The sequence below is a fragment of the Malaclemys terrapin genome, chromosome 24 (genome assembly GCF_027887155.1).
Source record: "Malaclemys terrapin pileata isolate rMalTer1 chromosome 24, rMalTer1.hap1, whole genome shotgun sequence".
Lineage (NCBI taxonomy): Eukaryota > Metazoa > Chordata > Testudines > Emydidae > Malaclemys > Malaclemys terrapin.
In genome coordinates, this window is record NC_071528.1 from 4,501,437 (window position 1) to 4,518,189 (window position 16,753).

General features: G+C 58.2%; 1 protein-coding gene across 1 annotated transcript; it reads left to right on the forward strand.

Annotated features, from left to right (window-relative positions):
• Positions 1-6,278: 6,278 nt before the first annotated feature.
• Positions 6,279-16,508, forward strand: CACTIN (cactin, spliceosome C complex subunit). The gene is made up of 10 exons (XM_054013718.1): positions 6,279-6,495; positions 7,133-7,607; positions 8,253-8,348; positions 8,937-9,082; positions 9,168-9,330; positions 9,538-9,652; positions 11,018-11,210; positions 11,723-11,845; positions 15,042-15,319; positions 15,932-16,508. Exons 1-10 carry the CDS (start codon positions 6,317-6,319, stop codon positions 16,420-16,422), a joined length of 2,259 nt encoding a protein of 752 aa, XP_053869693.1. The 5' UTR covers positions 6,279-6,316; the 3' UTR covers positions 16,423-16,508.
• Positions 16,509-16,753: the final 245 nt, after the last annotated feature.

Sequence of the window (16,753 nt, forward strand, 5' to 3'; positions counted from 1 at the left end):
ACATTTTCAGCCTCATAACTATATACATGAAATTGTAACCTATAATGTTACTGTAACAATTACTATAACATCACTATAACAACCGTACTCAGTGCATCATGCGCCTTCCAAAGACACCTGACATGACAAACCTTGCACTGGATACTACACAATCATTTCCCAAGGATGAGAATGGGGGTGCTGGGTATTCCCCTGAGGTACAGACCGTCACACTTAGGGCTTGTCTACACCACGCAGCTTTTAGCGACAAGGTTGTGTCGACACAGCCTTGTCGCTAAAAGTCAGCATGTATAAACGCTCTTTGTCGGCACTTTTGCCCACAAAATACTCCCAGCCCCGTGAGCAGCGTTCGCTTTGTCAGCAGGAGAGCGCTGACAAAGCCGCATTCACACAGCCACTTGCATCGGCAAAACGTTTGTCTTTCGTGGGGGGGTTTTTTGAAGTACCCGTGAAAGACAAGTTTTGTCTACAACTTTGCAGTGTAGACATACCCTTAGTCCCTCTTCACTTAAGAGGTGATTTGGCTGCGCGCATCTCGCTTTCTGCTGTGATCCTGTGTCATCTTGCAAGCTAAGAAGAATTAATCTAACCTAGGTCTTCTGTGGGAGAGGTCCGAGGAGCAATTCAGCTGTGCTGCAAGAAATTATTAATCTGTTTGTGGTACGCCTGGGGGAAGAGAGAGTGTCGGAGGGATGGAATGGAACACTGCTACAGAAGGACCTCACTTTACATATGAAATGTATAACTGAGATACCAATTCCCTGTAGGTTTTTTTTTTTTTTTTTTTTAAGTCCCCTGATGCTTGTTTCCTAAAATAGAAGTGTTAACCCTGGCATCCTGGCCAACTAAGAACTAGATTGGGGTGGGCAAACTACGGCCCAGGTGCCGGATCTGGCCCACCAGCTGTTTTAAGCTGGCCCTCGAGCTCCCGCTGGGGAGCGGAGTCTAGGGCTTGCCCCACGGCAGCATGCCAGCCAGGGAGCAGGGGTGGGGGCCGCTCCATGCAGCTCCCAGAAGCAGCGGCATGACCCACCTCTGGCTCCTACACATGGGGCAGCCAGGGGACTCTGTGCTGCCCCCGCCCCAAGTGCCGCCCCTGCAGCTCCCATTGGCGGGAAACTGCAGCCAATGGGAGCTGCACAGGTGGTGTCTGCGGATGGGGCAGCACACAGCACTCCCTGGCCCCACCTCCACGTAGGAGCCAGAGAAGGGACATGCTGCTGCTTCCGGGAGCTGCTTGACGTAAGTGCTGCCCAGAGCCTGCACCCCTGAGCCTCTCCCCAGCCCCCATCCCCCTCCTGCCCTCCAAACCCTTTGATCTCAGCCCTGAGAACCCTTCTGCACCCCCAGCCAGAGCTTGTACCCCTTCCCACACCCCAACCCTGATTCTCCTCTCACCTTCTGAACCCCTGAGTTCCAGCCCAGGAGCTTGCACCCCCGGCTGGAACCCGTGCCCCACTCCCCTGGCTAGAGCCCCCTCCCGCACCCTGAACGCCTCATTTCTGGCCCCACCCTGGAGCCCGCACCCCCTCCCATACCCAACCCCAATTTTCTGAGCATGGCCCCCCATACAATTTCTATTCCCTCGGGCCAAAAGGTTTGCCCACCCCTGAACTAGATGGTGAGTTATGACTTCTTTAGAGTGTGCAAGAAATCAAGTTAATGCTAGAATGACTTGGTGAAAAGCCTCTTCCCTTGTGTTAAATCAACACGTCTTTTAAAGAGTGAGAAGTTAATTTATGTAACAGGATCCCTGCAGGAAGTGGTCACTGTGCAGCCATGCCAGGGGCTCTGTGTTTTGCACTCAGGGCTCTGGAGATGGGGAAGGAGAAACCGCTTCCCGGAGTTCACCATTGAACATTGTAGCAGTACCTGGAGCCCACAAGCCATTGTACTGGGTGATGTACAGACAAAGGAATGTCCCTGTTCCAAAGCGCTGACCCTTTAAACGATCAAATATAACACATGGATGAGACAAAGAAGCAGGCTTGGGTGGGTTGGGGTAAAAGGGGATGTGCAGAATTGCGAGCTGGGCAGTAGCAGTGATCTCTCCCCTGCTTAGCCGTTCCATTCCCAAATCCATTACCGACGAGGGACTCGAAGGACGAGTTGGGGGCTTTCTGCAGGCTGCCTGGGAGCTTTTCTCACGTGTAAGGGGCGGCATGAGAGAAAGCATGGAAGAGATTGGAGGGAGCAACATTGGAAAAGTTGGTATTAATCTTACACTAGGATGACACCTTGTGACGAACTGGGACTGTTCTTAATGTGGTCTTCGAATGCTGAGTGGGGAGTTTGGCTGGGACTGTCTGCATGGGGGATGGGAGACTGGCCTTGAGGGAAGATACCTGAGCATGTAACGTGAGAACCCAGGAAGGGGGTTGGAGCCAGGTGATACCTCTGCCTGTAGGGTTACCATATTTTGTGCCTCCCAAAGGAGGACACTCCACGGGCCCCAGCCCCGCCCCAACTCCGCCCCCTCCCCTGCTTCCCGCGAACATTTGAGTCGCGGGAAGCCTGAAGCAGGTAAGGGGGAGTGTGGGGGGAGGAGGCGCGGCCCAGGCTGGCCCCGGGCCCGGCCCCCGGCCGACCACCCCCGGCCCACCTAGCACTGCGATCCCCGGCCCGTCCCCCGAGCCCCCGGCCCAGCCTGGCACCGCCGGCCCGTCCCCCGAGCCGCCGGTGCCAGCCTGTCCCCCGGCCCCGGCGGAGCCCCCGGCCGAGCCCCCGAGCCCCCGGCCCGGCCCCGGCAGCCCGGCCCTGGAGCCCCCGGCCAGGCACCGCACCGCCGGCCCAGCCCCCAAACCCCCGGCCCGACCCCCGAGCCCCCGGCCCGGCCCCTGAGCACCCGCACGGCCGGCCCGGCATGTCCCGATTTTCCCGGACATGTCCGGCTTTTTGGGCTTTCCCCCTGGATGGGGATTTGGACCCCAAAAAGCCGGACATGTCCGGGAAAATCCGGACGTATGGTAACCCTATCTGCCTGGGAAACTGGAGAAAGGCCGGGGAGGAGCCGGGGGAGGCTGGGTGAGAGAGGCTGGAGGGGGTGAGAATTTCAGGAGCTGGCTGGTGTAATGGAGGGGAGCCCAGACGGGGCTCTGCCCCTCCCCAATGGGGCTGTGGTGCCTCTGGGACCCCAAGATGGACCTAACTGAGGGGGTTCTGTTGTCTGTGCCTGCAAGACCTGTCTTGGACTGTGTTCCTGTCATCTAAATAAGCCACCTGCTTTACTGGCTGGCTGAGAGTTATAGTGAATTGCAGGAAGCCGGGGGTGGAGGGCCTTATGCCCCCCACACTCCGTGACAACACCAAAATAGAGGCTCAACTTAAATATATGCCCCACATTAAAAACCATAGTAAGAGAACCCAAAAAGTGCCACCGTGGCTAAACAACAAGGTAAAAGAAGCAGAGAGAGGCAAATAGGCATCCTTTAAAAAGTGGAAGTTAAATCCTAGTGAGGAAAATAGAAAGGAGCATAAATTCTGGCAAATGAAGTGTAAAAATGTAATTAGGAAGGCCAAAAAAGAATTTGAAGAACAGCTAGCCAAAGACTCAAAAAGTAACAGCAAAAATTTTTGTAAGTACGTCAGAAGCAGGAAGCCTGCAAAACAACCAGTGGGGCCACTGGACGATCGAGATGCTAAAGGAGCACTCAAGGACGATAAGGCCATTGCAGAGAAACTAAATGAATTCTTTGCATCGGTCTTCACAGTTGAGGATGTGAGGGAGATTCCCAAACATGAGCCATTCTTTTTAGGTGACAAACCTGAGGAACTGTCTCAGATTGAGGTGTCATTAGAGGAGGTTTTAGAACAAATTGATAAACTAAACAGTAATAAGCCACCAGGACCAGATGGTATTCACTCAAGAGTGCTGAAGGAACTCAAATGTAAAATTGCAGGACTACTAACCGTCGTCTGTAACCTATCATTTAAATCAACTTCTGTACCAAACGACTGGAGGATAGCTAATGTGATGCCAATTTTTTAAAAAGTGCTCCAGAGGAAACCCTGGCAACACAGGCCGGTAAACCTGACTTCAGTATCGGGCCAACTGCTTGAAACTTAGTAAAGAACAAAATTGTCAGACACATAGATGGACATAATTTATTGGGGAATAGTCAACATGGTTTTTGTAAAGGGCTCTACTACAGTTCTTTGAGGGGCTCAACAAGCAAGTGGACAAGGGGGATCCAGTGGACATAGCGTATTTAGATTTTCAGAAAGCCTTTGACAAGGTCCCTCACCAAAGGCTCTTAAGCAAAATAAGCTATCATGGGATAAGAGGGAAGATCCTCTCATGGATTGATAACTGGTTAAAAGACAGGAAACAAAGGGTAGGAATAAATGGTCAGTTTTCAGAATGGAGAGAGGTTAATAGTGGTGTCCCCCAGGGATTTGTACTGGGCCCAGTCCTATTTAACATATTCATAAACGATCTGGAAAAAGGGGTAAACAGTGAGGTGGCAAAATTGGCAGATGATACAAAACTACTCAAAATAGTTAAGTCCCAGGCAGACTGCGAAGAGCTACAAAAAGATCTCTCAAAACTGGGTGACTGGGGAACAAAATGGCAGATGAAATTTAATGTTGATAAATGCAAAGTAATGCACATTGGAAAACATAATCTCAACTATACATATAAAATGATGGGGTCTAAATTAGCTGTTACAACTCAAGAAAGATCTTGGAGTCATTGTGGATAGTTCTCTGAAAACATCCACTCAATGTGCAGCGGCAGTCAAAAAAGTGAACAGAATTTTGGGAATCATTAAGAAAGGGATAGAAAATAAGACAGAAAATATCATATTGCCTCTATATAAATCCATGGTTCGCCCACACCTTGAATACTGTGTGCAGATGTGGTCGCTCCATCTCAAAAAAGATATATTGGAATAAGGGCAATAAAAATTATTAGGGGTATGGAACAGCTTCGGTGTGAGGAGAGATTAATAAGACTGGGACTTTTCAGCTTGGAAAAGAGATGACTAAGGGGGATATGATAGAGGTCTATAAAATCATGACTAGATGGGCAGCGATGGTGTCCCTAGCCTCTGTTCGCCGGAAGCTGGGAATGGGTGACAGGATGAATCACTTGGTGATTCCCTGTTCTGTTTATTCCCTCTGGGGCACCTGGCACTGGCCACTGTTGGAAGACAGGATACTGGGCTAGATGGACCTTTGGTCTGACCCAGTCTGGCCATTCTGATGTTCTTATGACAGGTCGGATGGGGTGAGGCTAAATTGTGGAAGCTTTGTAAGTAATGACAAGAAGTTTGTGCTGGAAGAGGGGGGACCTCTTGGAAGGGCGAGGGCAGGTGTGGTGACCTGTTTACAAGCTTTGTTGCAGCAAGAAGCTGCCTTACTCTCTGGCCTGAGAAGGGGGAACCGACTTTAGGCATGGCAAATAGGATGTGGATAGTTTAACCTCAAGACTTCTGCGTGGCAGGGGTGTTTAAAAACAAGGATCAACCATGGCAACTAAGTAAGAATACTCTACGCTTTGTCCCCTCCCCAGGCCCCTTCTCAGGGCTTCTCTACTGGTGCAGCTGCACCTCTGTAGTGCTTAGTGAAGATTTCACCTATGCTGGCAGGAGAGCTTCTTCCATGGGCAGAGGTACGCCAGGTCCCAGGGGGTGGGTGGGTGGGTAGCTATGTCCAGTGGGAGATGCCCTCCCCGTGACGGAGCGCTGTCTACACCAGGGGTAAGGCCCGTATCACTGCATCACGTGGGGGGATTTTCCACACAGCCAAGTGACCGAGTTCTACTGAGGTCAGTTTGGGGTGTAGACCAGGGCTTGTTCTCCTGCCCTGTCCCCCCGATCCGCTCCCCAGAGGGGACGGCGCTGCTGGGACCATGGGGGAAGGCGAGGCCGGGGCCCCGGCCCGTGTCCGCCCTGGGCAGGGGATGGTGGCAGCGGTGCCCGTCCAGCGCTGCGGGTTGGGTCTGGAGCCCCCTTCGGCTCCCCTCTGAGTGTTCTTGGCTTCTGCCTCTTTAAGAGCTGGCCCCGCCCCATCGCCGTGACGCACTCGGGGCTTTCATCCCTGCGAGGCCCCCGGCTCCTATAGCTGTCTGAGTAGGTGCCTGTAGGACGAGCTCAGCAGCAGAGGTTGGAGATGCCGCTGCCTCGGCCTAGCCGCTCTGCATCGCTAAGGCTCGGGGACGGGGTGGGCTGGGCGTGGGATCGGGCGGCAGGGACTGCTGGGGAAAAGCCTTTTCCAGTCAGGCGCTGGGTGGGCGCCTGGAAATGCGCCGCGGGTGAGAGAGGACCCTTGCTGGGCCGGAAGCGGCCGCGCGGCGGAGAGCAGCGACGCGCCGATGGGGTCCGGGTCGCGGAGCCCTGCGGGGCGCTCGCGGCACCGGAGCCGCAGGGAGGCGGGCGGGTCCCGGGAGAGGAGGCGCCGCCGGTCCCGCTCCGGGTCCAGCGGCGCCAGCAGCGATGGAGGCGGCCGGGCCCGGGGTAGCGAGACGCGGCGGCGCAGGAAGCCGGGCTCGGGGTGAGACGCGGCCCCCGGACAGGAGCGGGCGGGGCGGGGCGGGGCGGGGCCCGCGGCCGGGACAGGGGGAGGCGCGAGCCGGTCCCCTCCCTGTCCCGGGACAGGCCGAGCTGGGCAAGGCCCCGAGGCGGGCGCAGCTCTACCGAGAGCGAAGCGGCTTCTGCGGGGGTAGCTGTTCCCGCGTGGGAAGGGGAACAAACCACAGCGGCTTTGTCCCCACCCCAGGGTGTAACTATCCTGATAAATCACACCCCTAACCAGCGGCGTTAGGCGGGTTCAAACCTTGGCCTGAACCTCGTACATACATTGTCTGGTTGGCTGTGGCTTCATCCCGACTGCAAGTTGCGGGTGTGTGAGCTGACAACAGGAGAGGCAGCCTGACTGAGAGGAACAAGCCTAGGGCTGAAAGTTAAGATCTTTTCCTGGCTCTGCCACTAACTCGCTGTGTGGCTTCATGTCTGTACTTCCTCTGGCGGTGAAATGTGGCGAGCGCTTACCCATCTCAGGGTTGTGAGGGTGAATGAATGAATAAATGTTTGGACAGCTAGATAGGCAGGTTGCTAGGTAAGCCCTGTGCTGCTATGCAGTCTTTCTCTGAGGTTGTAGCTATCCCTAGGGTGGTGTTGTTTTCTTCTAGCTCGGACTCTGATGAGAGAAAGAGATGGAGAAAGAAGAAAAGCAGAAGCAGGGACCGGCACCACAAAAGCCAGAAGAAACACCGCGCTCGGTCACGGGATCGCTCCTCTAGCTCAGACTCGGAGGCAGAGAGAGAGAAGAAAAGAGGCCGCAGCAGAGAGAGGAGAAGAAAGCGATCCAGTTCCAGGTCTTCTGTGTCTTCCGTCACATCTCCCTCTCCTTCACGTGAGGAGCTGGGGCAACAGCTGAGCCTTCAGGAGCGACTCAGACTGAAAGAGGAGAAGAAGAAGCAGGCTGAGATGATGAAGGCATTGGAAACACCGGAGGAGAAGAGGGCTAGGCGGCTGGCAAAGAAGGAAGCCAAAGAGAGGAAAAAGCGTGAGAAGATGGGCTGGGGGGAGGAATACATGGGCTACACCAACACCGATAACCCCTTTGGGGACAACAACCTGCTAGGCACCTTCATCTGGAGCAAGGTGAGGCCTCTCTCTGTCTCAACGGGCAGTGAGGTGGGGGGGGGGATAAATGGGCTCTTCTCTCCCCCAAGCTTCTGAGATAATCAGGGCTGTGCTGCTCCCCATGGTAGAGCTTCCCCCTGGGAACCTCAGTCAGTTCAGCATTGCACATTCCAGCTGAGCTGCTGCGCAGAGGGCCAAGGGGTGATGGGGCAGGAGCAGGGATGATAAGGCGCAGGGAAGGACACGTTTGCCGGGGTGAGTTGGGGGAGGAATTTGAACAGGCTAGGAACAGCAAAGCGAAAGTGAGGGTGAAACCTGCACTGAGGACACGCTGGAGAGGCACCCTCTTGTTTTGAGCAATGATCTTAAAGACCCAGTGCAGTTTTATTCAGGCTGCCATTGGAAACCTGTGCATTACATAGAGCCTAATGGTAATTTAAGTGGGATGGTAGTTTCTTGTGTATCCACGTTGAGGAGGCCACAGCTAAATTCCTGGGGGCCCCTGGCTGAGTTCTAGTCCCACAGCATCATCTGCGGTGAGGTGGAGTGTGTGGATGGTAGCACACTGCAAGGGGCTTGTATTGGGGACTTCCTGCCACTTCACAAATGGCAACTGAGAGGCCTGTTGGGGGCTGCTTACTCTTGGTGCGGGATTGATTCTAGGCCCTGGAGAAGAAAGGGATTGGCCACCTGGAGGAGAAAGAACTGAAGGAGAGAAACAAACGAATCCAGGAGGACAACCGCCTGGAGCTGCAGAAGGTGAGAGCCAGTAGCCCTTCTTGGCCTGTGACCTGCTGCGGAGCTAATGCAGGCGAGGACACTGGCCCCGATATAAGTCACTTGGTTACCGGTGGCTGTCTTTCTCTCCTGCCCCCCCCCCCCGGCCTTTGCCAAGTCTAATTCTCCCATCTTTGGGTGCAGAGAGTGGCATGTGTGGTGATGGGGATGTGGTGATACAGGTTCTTGTCTCTGCACAGAGGTGGTGCCCTATTCTCAATACTGAATCCTCAGAATGAGCTGGTCCCTGGTCTCTTTAATGACACACTATTAAACCAATAGAGATCTCAGTACCCCCCAGTCCTGAGCATGGGCCCAGTCAGGGGTCTGTGCTGCCCGTATCTAGTGAGTTTCAGCTCTCCTCTTGTCCATGCCAGCATTGGTTCTCCTCTTGCTTGGTGCCCTCCCGCTCCCTGTAAGGGTAGGGCCGATGGTGGGAAATGGGGCAGTTTTGCGCTGGGTTGGATTTGAAGCTAGCATCCATGAGTTCACATGCTGGGACTGGCTGAGCCTTTGGGGAATGGTGCCCCAGGCTGTGCACTGCAACAGTCTTCCCTCCCTCCGAGACAGGTGAAGCAGCTGCGCTTGGAACGGGAGCGAGAAAAGGCGATGCGCGAACAGGAGCTGGAGATGCTGCAGCGGGAGAAAGAGGCGGAGCACTTCAAAACCTGGGAGGAGCAAGAGGACAACTTCCACCTCCACCAGGCCAAGCTGCGGTATTGTCTCGGGCCTGTGTGCTGGGGGCAGGCACGGTCTGAGCCCTGGTAGCTGGAGCTCAGTGTGTTCTCTTGTTACCTGCAGATCAAAAATCCGGATCCGGGACGGCCGTGCCAAACCCATCGACTTGCTGGCCAAGTACATCAGCGCAGAGGATGACGACCTGGCAGTGGAAATGCACGAGCCTTACACATTCCTGAATGGCCTGACGGTCTCCGACATGGAGGATCTGCTGGAGGATATCCAGGTACCTCTCCTCCAGTACTGCTGCTTCCAGGCCTCCATTCTCTAGCTGGGGGGGTTAGATGCTGTCCCTGTGCCCCACCTCTGGTGTGCATCAGTTCTGCCTCCAGTGCTCACTGGAATAACAACACCTGCAGCTGCAAATGGCCTAATTCAAACAGCAGGGCCAGGCCTCGCCTCACCTCTGAATTCACATGGCTCTTTGTTTCAGGTTTACATGGAACTGGAGCAGGGCAAGAATGTGGATTTCTGGAGGGACATGACCATTATCACTGAGGACGAGATAGCCAAACTCCGTAAACTAGAGGCTTCTGGGAAAGGCCCAGGTAAGGGGGAGGGGAACGCTGGCTGTCGGCACCTGCATTGCTTATGCACAGCAGTGCCGGTGAGAGAGGGGAGCATGACTTAGTAGTTAGAGCAGAGGCCTGTGTTCTGCTCTGCCCCATCTCACTCTCTGACCTTTGTCAAATTGCTTCTCCTCTCTGAGCTGTTGTCACTGAGGCGGTGACCTCCCTGCTGTGAGCTCTGCACTGTCTGTATAGTGCCAAGCAGGCTCAAGGGTGCTGTAAAATAATCCAGAGCTACGTGGAACCATGGTTCTGGAGTGTGGGCGATTCCCGGCCCTGGAACTCTCGGTTGTCTGGCTCTAGGCTGAGCCTGGAGGCTGTAACCAAGCCAGGTGAATTCCCCTGCCTTTGTACAGAGAACTCAGTACATGTGCAGTGGCTTGTCTGGCTTGTCAGCTCTGGCTGGTAAAATCCCGAGTCTCAGTGATTGCAGCTCCCCAGCCTTGCTTCCATGGCCTGTATCAAAGGGCTTTGCTCTCCTGCAGTTGCGATTTCTCTTGCTGCTACCAGGGGGCGCCCATGTGCCATTATCAGGGCCGGCTCCAGACACCAGCTTAACAAGCAGGTGCTTGGGGCGGCCAAGGGAGAGGGGCGGCACCTGCAGCAATTTGGGGGCGGCAGGTCCCTCACTCCCTCTAGGAGCGAAGGACCTGCCGCTGAACTGCCGCCGCCGAGCGCGGCTTTTTTTTTTGCTTTTTTCCCAATTGCCGCCGCTGATCGCGATCGTGACCGCGGCTTTTTTTTTGCTTGGGCAGCAGAAATGCTGGCGCCGGCCCTGGCCATTATTGCTCTTTCTGTTTGAGCTCAGTAGAACTGAGGCCCCATGGCTCCGTCCTGCCCGCAAAGTGGTGGGGCCCTGGGGCCCGGAAGTTGCCGCAGAACCACTGGCGCAGTGAGCGTCAGCGTCACACGCTGAGAGCACGATCCTGTCACCTGAGCCCAAGCTTGTACCAAAGCTTCTGGGTTAGGAACTCTCAGCCAAGAGCCTGCTAAAGGCCTGGGTGTGGCATGTGCATCGGAGCCCAGGCCCCATCCTGAGTGGTGCTTGGCACTCAGTGCCATTGAAGGGAATCAAGGGCACTGTGTGCTTGGCAGGGTTGGGCCCTGCCAAATGCCCCGTTCAAACGGCCTTCCGTCTGTAGCCGAGCAACACCTGACACCCGGGCAGGGGGAATCCGGCAGGGGTTCAGTGGGGTTCGTGCACCAGGCAGGGAGGGTGCATTGATGGAGTGTCCGATCCTGGAGGGGTGGCTCTGCGTTGTGGCTCAGGAACCGGTGGGTCATTCTGTCCCGTAGCACGCGGTGGGGCTAACTCACGTTAACCCTCGTCTGTCCGCACGACAGGAGAGCGCCGAGAAGGAGTCAATGCCTCCGTCAGCTCAGACGTGCAGTCGGTGTTCAAGGGGAAGACATACAACCAGCTGCAAGTGATTTTCCAAGGGATCGAGGGCAAGATCCGAGCAGGGGGGCCCAACCTGGACATCGGTTACTGGGAGAGTCTGCTGCAGCAGCTTAAAGCGTACATGGCCCGGGCCAGGTGAGCGGGAGAGGGGGCATATCCCGTCTGGATCAGGGCGGCACCCCAAGGTGGGGTATCAAGCACCCGCCTGCAGTGGGTGGTACTGGGGAATTGTGTCCCAGATCACGGGGGTGGGAGGTGTGCCGACATGCCAAGCCGGACATGGGCTTCTTAGCTCCCTCCCAGCTGGCTATGGGTTGCTTCCCTTCCGGGGCTGAAGGGAAGGAGAGTGCCCCACGTCTCCTTTAGCCTGGGTGACCGGTTCAGACGCTGCACAGGACAAAGGCTAATATTGAGTCCGCTCCTCTTTCGTCGCCTCCCACGACGACTGGGGCTCGAGCTGTCTGACCCTGAGCCGTCTGGGGAGGTCTCCCTGGGAGCATTGCCGGGACCTTCGGGGAGGACCCCGGGCGCCGAGCCCCGTTTCACACCTCGCTCTGGTGGATGTGATGCCAAGGGGGTCCCAGCCCGGGGGGCTCGGGGAAGGCCGTGCTGGGGCCTCACCCTTTGCTCTTGTCACTTCATTGCAGGCTTCGGGAGCGGCATCAAGACGTGCTGCGCCAGAAGCTGTACAAGCTGAAGCAGGAGCAGGGCGTGGAGAGTGAGCCGCTTTTCCCCATCCTGAAGAAGGAGCAGTCTTCTCCCAGCGACAGGTACGCAGAGCGGGCGATGTCCTTCTGGTGCCAGGCGCTGAGCGGGGTTATTTAGCTCCGACCCCTCCGGCCCCTGAGAGCGCTCCCTCAGCTGAGTGTCCTCCGTCAGTGAGCCGTCGGCTGAGTGGGGTTATTTAGCTCCGACCCCTCCGGCCCCGGAGAGCACGCCCTCAGCTGAGTGTCCTCCGTCAGTGAGCCGTCGGCTGAGCGGGGTTATTTAGCTCCGACCCCTCCGGCCCCTGAGAGCGCGCCCTCAGCTGAGTGTCCTCTGTCAGTGAGCCGTCGGCTGAGCGGGGTTATTTAGCTCCGACCCCTCCAGCCCCGGAGAGCACGCCCTCAGCTGAGTGTCCTCCGTCAGTGAGCCGACGGCTGAGCCGCACGGCCCAGCACGCAGAGCACAGGACTCCAGGGTTCAGTTCCAGGTTTTGCTGCTGCCTCGCTGTGACTTGGCCGAAGTCACTTCTCCTTGCTGTCCTCGGCTTCCCCATCTGCACAGCAATGCTAACCAAGTGAAGCCTTGAGCTCTGGGGAGGAAGGGCAGAGGGTTGCTGGCATTTCCCATGGACAAGGTTTGCGATGAGGTTTTTAGTAGCAGTTGGATTCCCAAACCTCTGTAAAATCCACCCGTGAAGTCCGGTTGGGTTGACTGTCTGCCTGGGGGGAGTTCATCGGATTGAGAAGTTCCCAAGCTCCAGCTCCCAAGCAGTGGGAAGGTCGGCTGGCTTCGAGCACTGTTGTGCCCACAGATGGGAAGCATAGGTGTGGGCAGGTTTCACGTGACCCCTCCATCTCTGGGCTGCCGTCGGTCAGATCTAGTGTCCGGCGTGATGGGCTGGCTCCCAGGTGATACATGGTTACCTGGCTGGTTTTACACAGGGGTGCGCCAGGCCGCTGCAGTCCCAGCAGGGGGTGTCACAGTTGGCACGTCAGGAGCAGGGAGAGACTGACCTGAGCTGGGGGAAGGGCCCTGGACATGGTGAGTTAGCGCCCTGCTCCGCTGAACACTGCTGTTTCTGAGCACTTCCCTCCACGCCGCCCAAGGCTTCCTGCAGCCGGAGACGGCAGCGGTCGGTCTGTTGGTACCGGTGAGAGGTTGCACCCGTCCAGTGCTGGGAGTAGAACCCATCGCTAGGCTTGTAGCCACACTGCCTTTGGACAGACGGGCTTCGTAGCTCCCTGAAGCCCCGGCTCTCCCCCCAGACCACCCCCTTCTAGAGCCAGGAATAGAGCCCTGCCCCATAGAACAGGGGTTCTCAACCTTTTTCTCTCTGAGGCCCGCCTCGACATGCTATAAAAACACCAATGCCCAGCTGGTGGGGCAGGCCTCAGGGCAGGGGCCTTGGGCATAGGTGTAGTTTGACTTCTATTTTGGGAGGTCAGGGGCCAGCAGGGCTTGAGCCACCTCCGCATGGCGAGATCCAGGGGGGGAGTGCCACCTCCACCCTGACTCACCTCAGCAGGCCACCCACCTGTCTGGGGGGCGGCAACCAGAAATTATAACTCAAAGGTGGGGGCTTAGCTCAAAAAATTTGAAAACAGCTCAGAGTGCAGGGTGGGGGGGGAGCTAGGGGCTGTGTGTGGGCAGGGGGGGAGCCCAGGGAGGGGGGAGCTAGGGGCTGTGTGCAGAGTGGGGGAGCTCAGTGCATTGAAGGAGTAGCTAGGGGCTGTGTGTGGGCTGGGGGGAGCTAGGGGCTGTGTGCGGGCAGGGGGGGGAGCTCGGTGCAGGGAGAGGGGCATTAGGGGCTGTGTGTGGGCGGGGGGGGAGCTCAGGGTGCAGGGAGAGGGGCATTAGGGGCTGTGTGCGGGCTGTGGGGAGCTTGGTGCAGGGAGGGGGGTAGCTAGGGGCTGTGTGTGGGCGGGGGGAGCTCAGGGTGCAGGGAGAGGGGCATTAGGGGCTGTGTGCGGGTGGTGGGGGGAGCTCTGTGCAGGGAGAGGGGCATTAGGGGCTGTGTGCAGGTGGTGGGGGGAGCTCGGTGCAGGGAGAGGGGCATTAGGGGCTGTGTGTGGGCGGGGGGGGAGCTCGGTGCAGGGAGAGGGGCATTAGGGGCTGTGTGCAGGCAAGGGGGAGCTCAGGGAGAGGGGTATTGCGGCTGTGTGCGGGCTGGGTGGATCTTAGGGCCCAGGGAGAGGGGCATTGGGGCTGTGTGCTGGGAGGACTCCCAGTGATCCCTGTTCCCAGAGGGTCTGGAGCCACGGAGCCGGGTCTCCCCACCCAGGCGGCTCGTGGGAGCAAAAGGGGCTGGGAGCCGAGGAGCAGCTTCAGCAGGAGGGACGGGAACGCTCCCTGCTCCATGCACCAGCCAGAGCAGCAGCTGCCCCTCACTGCCCGGGGTCCCGGCACAATGGCAATGCTCCAGGGCCGCCCGGGGGGGGGCGGCAAGTGGGGCAATTTGCCCCGGGCCCCACAGGGGCCCCCATGAGAGTTTTTCGGGGCTCCTGGAACAGAGTCCTTCACTCACTCCAGGGGCCTCGGAAAACTCTTGCGGGGCCCAGGCCCCTGGAGCTTCTTCCACTCTGGGTCTTCGGGGGCAATTCGGTGGCGGGGGGTCCTTCCGCACTGGTCGCTGAGTTACCGCTCCTCGTTCCCAGCTGCCCAGCCTCAGTCAGAGAGGCTAACGGCGCCCGAGGGGGTTCCCTTCAGCCGGGTTCCTGCCGTTTTAGGCAAATCTTCTCCCCGTCGACCCCCAGATGATGGATCCAGCAAGGTGCCCCCATCCTTCCAGAGGCCAGCGTCGGTGCCTTGGCGCGAGCGCTGCAGGGTGGATTCTTGCCTTCTGGGGCATGGATCATCCCCCCTCCCCCAGCAGCTTTGCACCAGCCCTGGGCAGCAGAAGGCTCCGTTCTGAGTGTAGTGTTTGGGGGGTGTCCCCGTGCCCCTGCCTGCCAGAAGTCCTGTCCTGGGAGGAAGGGCGCCATGGTGGTTGCCCTGGAGCAGCAGTAGCCCGTGGCAGCTTTGCTGTGTTTGGCCTCCGTAGGCTGCAGCAGCTCGAGGGCGCCAGGCCGGCACAGGTGTCTCTGTGGTAGAGGCATTGTGGCACGTGGCAGACCTAGCATTCACCCGCAGAGGGCAGTGCCCTGTGGGAGCACAGACTCCTCATTGTCCTTCCACACTGCCTGAGCCTGCCCCGCGTGACCTGTCCGTCCAGGTTCTCACCCGGCCCCCAGCGCCGTAACCTCTCTCCCCTCTGCCTTGCAGGCCGGACCCCGAGGAGAGTGCTCCAGCGCAGCCGGGCCCCTCCACGGCGGGAGCCCCCTCAGACGGCGGGGGAGAGGCAGAGGCCAAGGGGGAGGGGGAGGGGGAAGCGGTGCTGATGGAGGAGGACCTGATTCAGCAGAGCTTAGACGACTACGACGCCGGGAGATACAGCCCCAGGCTGCTGAACTCCCACGAGCTGCCCTGCGACGCCCACGTGCTAGAGGCTGAGGAGGATCTCCAGCGGCTGCTGCTTTTGAGACAACAGCTCCAGGCCACAGGTAACAGTTGCTGGCTGGCCCGGGTGTGTCCATCTCCTCAGTGTCTCTGTCACTGAGAGGTGCTGGCTGGCACTGCCTATGGGGCCTGGCTCTCTCGGATAACAGCAGTTCGCATGGGGGGAAGGCCTGGGCAGACTCAGCAAAGCCCTGGGGAGTCTGTGCCTGCCCCAGGGTGTGTGGGATGAGAGGCTGGAGGAGCCTGAGCAGACCAAGGACCCAGTACCCGGGGTTTGGGTATCATCTCCCCAGGTTATTGCCTCCTATCAAGCAGCCCCCCATCCCCTTGGAGCCTGAGCCGGAGCCCTCTGCACCCCCTACCCCCCGTTCTCAGCGGCCTCCAGCCTGGCCCCTGGAAGGGTGTGTGGGCTCCTCCCTCCCCTCCTTAGCATGCCTCAGACCGGCCCCCAGTACAAGGCCTCGGCCTGCCGGGGGTGGAACAGTCAGGCCTCAAGTCCCCGTCCCAGGCTGGGTCCTGCTGGGGCGGATCCAGTGGTGTGGCCTCACCATGTGCTGCCCTGGGAGGGTGCCAGACCTGTACCCCCAGAGCAGTAGTGCTGCAGGCCTCGCCCACCAGGCTGCCCTCTAACCAACCCCTTGCCCCTTCCTCCACAGGAGACGCTAGCGAGAGCGCCGAGGACATTTTCTTCCGCAGGGCCAAGGAGGGCATGGGCGCCGACGAGGCCCAGTTCAGTGTGGAGATGCCCCTGACAGGCAAGGCCTACCTATGGGCTGACAAGTACCGGCCCCGCAAGCCCCGCTTCTTCAACCGCGTCCACACGGGCTTCGAGTGGAACAAGTACAACCAGACGCACTACGACTTCGACAACCCGCCGCCCAAGATCGTCCAGGGCTACAAGTTCAACATCTTCTACCCCGACCTGATCGACAAGCGCTCCACGCCCGAGTACTTCCTGGAGGCCTGTCAGGACAACAAGGACTTCGCCATCCTGCGCTTCCACGCTGGCCCGCCCTACGAGGACATCGCCTTCAAGATCGTCAACCGGGAGTGGGAGTATTCGCACCGCCACGGCTTCCGCTGCCAGTTCGCCAACGGCATCTTCCAGCTCTGGTTCCACTTCAAGCGGTACCGGTACCGCAGGTGAGGGTGCCGGGCGTCTGCCCGCCACCCGCCGACTCTGGGCTGCCTCCCTTTGGAGGGACCTTTTGCTGGATCCGCGGGCGAACGCTCTCACATCAAAGGGGGCAGGTTCTGTGTGCTCTGGATTGCAAGGGCATTCCCTGCCGGCGGGCCCCCTGGCGCGCTCTGTATATTGCTTTGTGGCGGGGGGCGGCTCTCCTCTCCTCCTTGTGTTTTTAATGGGCTCGAGTAGGGGATCCTGGGATGGGTGTGGTGCGACTCACCCAGCAAAATAAACCTAGATTCTCTAAACCTGGGGCTCTGGGAGCGAGAGCCCCTCATGGCGTCTGGGCCGC